We start from the raw sequence: 8854 nt of genomic DNA, 5'->3' as shown, positions 1-8854 counted from the left end.
TGAGTACGAGGATATCCAAATTTTATGGGTATGGGTTTAGAGAGCAAAATTCGTTAACGCTGTGCCCCATTGTCATGCCTAATTACATTACATTAAAAAAAAAACGTTGTAAGTTTTTCTTTATTTATTTTTTGGGAAAAGAGTTGACAGGGAAACGTCCCTTGGAAAAATCCCTTGCAAACTGAGAAACTTTCGTCGGAAAAACCCCTTGGAAACTGAGAAACGTTCCCCGAAAAAAAAATTAGGGTTATCTCATAAATTCAGATTCAGGTGGAATGGAATTTCATCCTTGTTTAGTTTTTTTTTCTTCTCTCTCCATTTCCACTCTCCCTCTTCCAGCCACCGCAACACACTGCCGAACCAGCCGTCCACAATGCCTCCACCGTCGCTCTCTCTCGCTACCAGACTCTCCCCGCTTAGGTCACAGTTTCTCCCGTAGTCACCAGTTAAGTATTTTTATTTTTTTAGTTATTATTTTAGGATGCTATTTTTTAAATAAATGTTATTTGTTTTTGATTTATGAGTAAATATATAGTGTGAGTTTGTGATCCTTTTCCTATGTGTTGGTGCTGATTGTGATTACCTACAAATATATCATAGAGGGTAGATGTTCATGTTTGCACTGGTGAAGAACCGATAGACGAAGTCAGTACGTCGACTCTCTATCATCTTTGGATGGCGTATTGCGCAAACAGTGTGTTTGGGGTGTGAGGGTGGTCGAATTTGCAGCACCTGAGGCGATTAGTTATGGTGGAGAAAATTTCATAATTGTTTGTTCATTTTTATTGAATATCGTTAATCTTGTTTGGTCTCGAGAACATATTAAACCATTTTAGATTTTTGTAAAATTTAATATAGATGATCTAGATGATATAAACTTCCAGTCCAACGGTAGATTTTGGTAAAATTTGTATTCGTTAAAGTGTTAATGAGCGGTGTAACATTATTATGTTACACCGGTGTAATTTGATCTATCCCCATAAAATATATAGTATTTATTAAATTTATAAGATTTAGACGAATTATATCTTGCACTTGACAGTTGGTACATACTAGATAGCATCAATTAACACCATAGTGTCAAATTTATTTTGACACCAAATCTTAATATCTTATTCGTCTATTTTTTTTTTTTTTGGTATTCAACGGGGCCTAAGCCCAAAAAAAGAATTACAAAATAATTAATCGCGGGGTAGAAACACCCTTACAATCATCATCAAAAACTTGAGCCACTTGAGGAGGAGGAGTCTCAAAGAAAACAATACCATGTTTGCGTTCACTACCAATGTTTGCAAGTACATCGGCTCATCGATTGGCTTCTCTAAACACATGACTCAAAATTTAGTTTAATCAAATGACTCAAAATTTATTATTAAATATCAATCGTTAGTTGATGCAGTGATGATTGACGTTAAACTTGATAAGAAGGACCACAGTTCGATTATCTGCAATTGCGATTGTGAAAGGACTGAAACCACTTGATGTCTGACCCCGAACCAGATGGTGAAAGCCAAAAAAAATTATCATTAACTGTTCTGACTAAATGTCAATCTTCTCTTAATTTTCAGTCCTAGTATCTTATTAATTGCTAAGCATCGTTGACTATAAAATACTATTTTGTTTTTTTACTAAAAAAAATGACTATAAAATACTATTGATAAGCTTCAATTTGACTCAAATAGAAAAGCCACGTATTATCTACCAAAAAAAAAAAAAAGCAACGTATTGACACCAATTTCATCATGAATCCTTTCACTGAATTTAGCGTTGTTCTTTTAATAAAAAAGTAAACATTTTTAACCTCACGCGTAACGTATAAACAACTGTTTTTTTTTTTTTTTTTGGTATTCATAAACAACTGTTTTTTGTCTAAGCATAATCAACCAATTCCATAATAAAATTGCTTTGTACAAAAAAAAAGAAAAATACTAATTCGCTTTATCAAATTTATTTTGTTCTAAACATAATCAATCAATTCCATAATTACTGGCCTCAAAAAAATTCCATAATTACATATTAATTTGCTGTATAAGAAAAGAATATCTTCATCAAAAAGAAAATATATATACTACTAGTCCTCTTTTAAATGCTACGTTACATCTTTGCCTCTGAAACACATAGTGATTACTGAATAAACCAACCATACACAGAGAACACACAAAAACAATACACAAACAGCGTTAATTTTTGTTTCCTATTTCTCACCATAACAATGTCAACAAAAAGCTTCATCGTCTATCTGTTATCAGGTTTCTGTTTCGCCGTTCTCTATGCGCTTTTTCTCGTCCATAATCACCAAAACCCATCTTTCTCCTTATCATCATCATCTTCATCATCAACCTCTAGCCGTTATGGTTCTGGAACAGATAAAATTTGGCCTGTAAATTTTTCTTACCTTTTTTTTTTTCTTCAACTGATATTGCATGAATGTATCAATATTTATTATTTTTGTGTTATTTTCAGGAATTGGAACCAAGTTGGAAACTTGTTTTGGCCACAGTGATTGGTTTTTTTGGATCAGCATTTGGAACCGTTGGTGGTGTTGGTGGTGGTGGCATTTTTGTTCCTATGCTTAATCTTATTCTTGGTTTTGATACCAAATCTGCTGCTGCTCTATCTAAATGTAATAATAATAATAATAACAATGTTTTTATTGTATTTTTTAATTAGTAGAAATCGAACTCGGTATTTCAGGGTTTACAACATTCGCACACACTGGCGGCGCGCTCAGTGCTATTAATGTTTTTAATCGGTAGGAACCAAATTCGATACTTTAGGGTTTACAACATTCACACACACTGACCCTTAGAGGTATTAGTGATTTTAATTAGTAGGAACCGAGTTCGGACTTCAGAATTTACAACATTCGCACACACCGACTCTTAAGTTTTTATAGTAGTTAAATTTCTACTAATTAAAAAAATAAAAATGCCACCACACAGACATTGAAATCAGTAGAAGTCGAATTTGGTACTCCAGGGTTTACAACATTCACACAAACTGACCCTTAGTGGTATCAGTAGGAATCGAACTCCGTAGTAATCTAGGGTTTACAACACTCACACACTGACACTCGGGTGATATCGATGTTTGTTATTTTTTATATATGAGAATATTGAATATTTTGATGTGAACAATTAAGTTTGAATTATGGTGGAATTTTTTTTAGGTATGATAATGGCAGCATCAGCATCTTCAGTTTGGTATAACTTGAGAGTGGCTCATCCAACAAAAGAAGTGCCAATATTAGACTATGATTTGGCTCTTTTGTTTCAGCCAATGCTTATGCTTGGGATTACTGTTGGTGTAACTCTCAGTGTTGTCTTCCCTTTTTGGCTTATCACTATCCTAATAATCATTCTTTTCATAGGTCTATTACTGTTTCATCACTAAAATTTTATTTTTTATTTTTTAATTATTATTAAACAAGAAAACACTGTTTTATCCATATTTTGAGGGAAATTTTGTTTTTGTTTTTGTGTGCAGGAACTTCCTTAAGGTCATTCCACAAAGGAATTAAAATGTGGAAGATTGAGAGTTTTGTCAAGGTCAAAATTTCTTGACTTGAGATAATTTAATATATATTCTTATAATAAGCCATCAATCATCAAAAGAAGTTTTTAGGAAAAGTTACTCACTACCCTTTTCTCTTTGATTTTTTTCTTTTTTATTTTGCAGAACGAAAGTGTTAGGCGAACTGCTTTGGTTGATTGTCATGAAGAATCTAAAACAGGTATACAAGTTTTTAATGGTTATCTTTTCATAATATTAAAAAACAAAAATGCAATGTGTGATTAGAGACCGACTCGAAGTAATTGAATGTAAACACATATGTTAGTGTCAGACACGTTAGATACATAACATGCCTTTAATTTGAGGTGTCAGTATTACATATTATTGCTAGTGACTTTATTTTCTTAAATTTCCAGTTCAAATTGACACACAAAATGAGCCATTGATTCCTAAACAAGAGAAGACAACTAGAGTACGTTCTCTTGCAGATGACAAATTTTCATTTGGCTGTATTTAAGAGTAACTGACATTTTCTCATTTTTTTCAGCAAATTCTTTGTATGAACCTTAAGTGGAAAAGGATTCTAGTGTTGTTGGTTGTGTGGCTTTCTTTCCTCTTAATTCAAATCATCAAGGCAAGTTTTTCCCTCTCACTCACAGATCTAGAAGTTATTAAGTTTTGTATTTTGTTTTAAATAAACAATTTTTTGTTGGTTTGCAGAATGAGGTAGAGGTCTGCGGTGTTTGGTATTGGGTACTCTTCGGCTTGCAGGTTCGATAAAAAAAATGACATAACCACAACTTTTTATGAAACACTGTAACAATCGCGGGCTCAAAGTCTCATTATGATTCTTGATTTTGATGAGAATCGCGAACAAATACAACTTGAATTATTCTGTAGATATCAAAAATCTTGATGTCACGGTCTAGACTGTAGTCGCACACTTTATTTTAAATATCTATAAGTGCAATGGTTAGACCCACTTATCCTTTTTTTTTTTCTTCAGTTTCCAGTTGCACTTTTGGTATTTGGCTTTGAAGCTGTCAAGCTGTACAAAGATCATAAAAGCAGGATGGGCACAGGGAGCATAGAATATATATGTGAGGCCTCAATAGAATGGAGTGCTAGGTCCCTTGCATTTTGTGCAATATGTGGGATCATAGGCGGAATCGTTGGAGGCTTACTTGGTTCTGGAGGTGGATTTATTTTGGGTCCTCTTCTCCTTGAGATCGGTGTCATGCCCCAGGTACATTATATATAATCTCATTTCAATTGTGATTACCAGTGTTGTCAATTGCGGATAGCAGAAAATAGCAGTTTGTATAAATTCCGCTGCACTATAACACTACAGTGCCGCTATAGCTTCTATTTGACAACACTGGTGCTGACATATAAGAAACTTGACTTCTAAGTAACCTGATAATTTAAATTGTACAGATTGCTAGCGCGACAGCAACATTTGTGATGATGTTTTCATCATCTTTGTCTGTCTTTGAGTTCTACATTCTCAAGAGATTCCCAATTCCATATGGTAATTTTCTTTTCATCAAATCTTCAAATCCTTTGACCCATTTTCAATTTCTACAATAAATTATCAATATGAATAATAATAATAATAACTCTAATCAATTTCATTGTATTTGTTTGCAGCATTGTACCTCATGGCAGTGTCTATTTTGGCCGGCTTTTGGGGACAATTCTTTGTAAGAAGATTAGTTGCATTCCTCGGAAGGGCATCGGTCATTGTATTCATCCTCTCGGTGGTTATTTTTGCTAGTGCTCTAACCATGGGTAATAATGGAAAACCAACCTCAATTTTTGATCTATATGAAATTATTTTTGCACAAATATTAATATATATAATATACTTTTTATTTCAGGTATTGTTGGCATTGAGAAGAGTATTACAATGATGCATAACCATGAATTTATAGGATTCTTAGGGTTTTGTAGCACTTAAGTAGAATTATATGTTGGGTCAATGTCTGTTGACCAACAAGAATATCTATATCTTAGATAAAAAATTTATAGTCTAGCTAGTTGTTAATTATATTTATATTATATTTTTTAGAGTTAGAAAATTTCGAAAACCCCTTCAACAGCTAACCAATTGAACTATTACTTGGCATTATATCTCCAAGTAATTAATATCAAAGCTAATTTTCATTCTTATCTGTGAAAATAATTTTGTGGTTGAGTAACTTGAGTACTGTTAGCTAGTGTGGTGTGGCATTTATTTGTTGAGAGAAAGTAATTGGGTTGATATTAGATTGGCTTTCTGTATATTTGGATGTTATAAACTTGAAAATAAGATAAAAATACAGGTATTTTTTACGACAAACAAAACACATTTATTACACGGAAAAGTCGAGTGCAATAGATGAATGTAAATGTAATATAATGCATTCAACACGGACATTTTATTATTGGGAAGAACTTTCATCATCATACTAGTTTAAAAAACCGTGCATTCGCACGGATTATTGAATTTTATTCGATATTTAAATTTGTCATTATATTATGCTCGAAAAGGTACGTAGAATAAAATATTTAAAAATTTGTTATTATATAATATTGTTAAAATATAAGTGAAACTATTGTACTATTTTTTAAAAAACTTATTAAATGAATTTTTTTTTGTTACAAGGCTAATCAAAACAAAACAAAAAACAAACAGAAAAAAGAAAAGGGAACTATTCTCTAAGGTAGAAAGTTTCAGTCGCGTCGCTTCGAAGAATATCAAAGAAACCTTCTGGGGGAGATGCATGAATCGTGAGATCAGAATCTGAAGAGGCTCCAAGCTTGGCTAAGAAATCCGCACAATTGTTTCCCTCTCTGAGAGTGTGGCAAAGAGTAATTTTCCTTTGAGATATCAATTCTTTGATGTCTTGAATCAACACAGCATAAACATGATATTTGATATTAAGACCTTTAAGGAGGTTGATGCAGTGGAAAATCGGAGTAGCAGACTAACTCATCAATAGCCATATTTTTTGCCAAAATGAGGCCCTGGTAGATGGCAAATAACTTATTAAATGAATAAATTTGATTATATTTATCAATGACAAATTATTCAATTTTTAATGTATCCGTCACAAATAATTGTCCAGTGTATATTTTTTAATAAAAAATTAAAAAAATTATTAGGATTATTAAGAATAGTTTAGTAAACTTGATAGGAATATTAAGTCAAAACAAGATTTTAACTTTATTTTATTATTATATTAAAACTTTATTTTATTATTATATTATTAATAGTAAGTAGTATATTGTTTGTTTTTTTATGAAAAAATTTGTTTATTTTTTTTAGGAGAATATTGTTTATGTTTCTATTTTTATATTCTTATTTTTTATTCGTATTCATCTTTTTTTTATATAATTTTTTTCATTGACTTTTTTTTGTAGAATTGACTATTTTATTCTTATTTCTATATTCGTATTATCTATTTTATTCTTATTTTTAAACATATAATCATAGAAGTTTAGCACTCACACCATTACTCAACAAAAGAATGGATCGATTAATCCAATTCACACCACTCATAGTTCCTAAATGAACAACATGAATGATTTCACAAAACAAACAACACAAAATTGTTTGACAAACACGACTGACACACAACACTCACTTGGTCTGACTGCACAGACCTGCTCTGATCGACACATAACCCACACAGTCCGAAGACAACCAGGCTCTGATACCAATTGTAACACCCAAACCCATTATTTATATATTTCTACCTCTAGTAAAATCTTTTTCAAAATACGCAACGGAAAATCACATTTAATTTATTGAATATCGGTTCGAGTATTACACTCCTCTAGCAAAATAATACTAATGTAATTAATTAGTAAAAATAGTGTTTATACAAATCTTTGAATCAAATAATGTATTTATTAGCTATACAAAACAACCTAGATAAGGAGACTCTATACACATATAAAACCCCTTTTTCCCGTGTCACAATCAGAGCAGAGCTTCACCGACGACTCGACATCGAATACCACAAAACCTGTAAATCTGGACCCCCAACGGTCCAGCACATAACACATAAAAGAGAGTTAGATAATATACTCAAAATATACAAGTGTAAGTAAATGGTACTTAAACACTTCTTCATAAAAATATGCATAATCATACATTATACATATACATCACCATCATTCATGCATATTCATATATCATGAATATACTTCATTTATCACATAATCAATCATCCGCAAAATACACCAAACATATAGTTTCACGTCGTCTCGGACAATACCAAAACATCAACAAATACATTGTTCAGATTATGGTCATGACGGACCCTGCATTGTTCATTTTATAGTCATGACGGACTCTGCTCCTCACATAAGGATTAACAATCAACATTTACCAAGTATGTGTCAAACATCATTTATTATAAAATGCACACATAATCCCTAATGCAATCTAATGCTTCACATTCATGTTATGTCCTCTAGACACCTCTAATGCATGTGGTACCATCGTCTTTATCAGAGTATTTCACCTCCGATATCCTTCTTTATCAAACAAATATAGTTCGATATCCTTCTTTATTGGACAAGCCAATATCCCTAAATATTCATGATGCATGCACTCAAAACTCATGAATATATCCATCAACAATTATGGCATATAGCCCATCAACAATAACGTGGAACACTATCCAACGTTCGTCTTTATTAAGATAATCAATACCTTAATATCCGTCTTTATCGAATAACATAATTCGATATACTTCTTTATTAGAATAACATACTCTAATATCCTTCTTTATTAAGTTGATTAACACCTTAATATACTTCTTTGACATTTAAATAAACATCATCAACACAATCATATTCCACAAATATAATCAACAACTATCATCACAATACAATTAATCATGGTTATAAACACCTAATTGCATGTTAGGATACCTTAAATCCATGTTACAAGTGCCTAATTGCACTTAAAACAATTATCAAAAAGTTGCTGTCACAGTACTGTTCGTTAAGCGAAGGCTTAGCGAAGGCTTAGCGAACCTCACCAGAGGGTCACCTGCTCGTGGCGAAGCTGCAGCGAGCTGTGGCGAGCTGTTCGCCACACGTTCGCTGAGCGAAGGCCTAGCGAGCGCCTCCTGTCAGGACAGTTCAAAACCTGCGTTTTCCACACCAATTCACCCAAAAATCCCATTTTTCATGTTATAAACCCCAAATAAGTTTATATTCAAGCATAACAAGCATATCTAAACACAAAAGGACGGTTCATTTCACCGATCTACCATTTTTACTACGAAAAAGTAGAGATTTAACACTTTTACTCAAAACTCTCAAGAACACAAAGTTCTTGAGT

At 32.4% G+C, this 8854-nt stretch overlaps 1 protein-coding gene across 1 annotated transcript; it reads left to right on the top strand.

The window, feature by feature from the left end:
• Positions 1-2212: 2212 nt before the first annotated feature.
• LOC123895711 (sulfite exporter TauE/SafE family protein 4-like) lies at positions 2213-5473 on the top strand. The gene is made up of 12 exons (XM_045946199.1): positions 2213-2380; positions 2464-2623; positions 3170-3370; positions 3487-3548; positions 3679-3733; positions 3930-3985; positions 4061-4147; positions 4234-4284; positions 4520-4759; positions 4951-5044; positions 5164-5304; positions 5394-5473. Exons 1-12 carry the CDS (start codon positions 2213-2215, stop codon positions 5471-5473), a joined length of 1395 nt encoding a protein of 464 aa, XP_045802155.1.
• The last annotated feature ends 3381 nt before the right edge of the window (positions 5474-8854 follow it).

Source organism: Trifolium pratense, linkage group LG1 (assembly GCF_020283565.1).
Source record: "Trifolium pratense cultivar HEN17-A07 linkage group LG1, ARS_RC_1.1, whole genome shotgun sequence".
In the NCBI taxonomy this organism is placed as follows: domain Eukaryota; kingdom Viridiplantae; phylum Streptophyta; class Magnoliopsida; order Fabales; family Fabaceae; genus Trifolium; species Trifolium pratense.
The sequence above is the reverse complement of the archived record's forward strand: the minus strand, read 5'-3'. Positions and strand labels throughout refer to the sequence as shown.

Coding starts and splice junctions, on each gene's coding strand:
- LOC123895711 (XM_045946199.1), top strand. CDS start 2,213: ATGTCAACAAAAAGCTTCATCGTCTATCTGTTATCAGGTTTCTGTTTC. Junction 4,148..4,233: donor TCTTAATTCAAATCATCAAG/GCAAGTTTTTCC, acceptor GTTGGTTTGCAG/AATGAGGTAGAGGTCTGCGG. Junction 4,760..4,950: donor AGATCGGTGTCATGCCCCAG/GTACATTATATA, acceptor TAAATTGTACAG/ATTGCTAGCGCGACAGCAAC.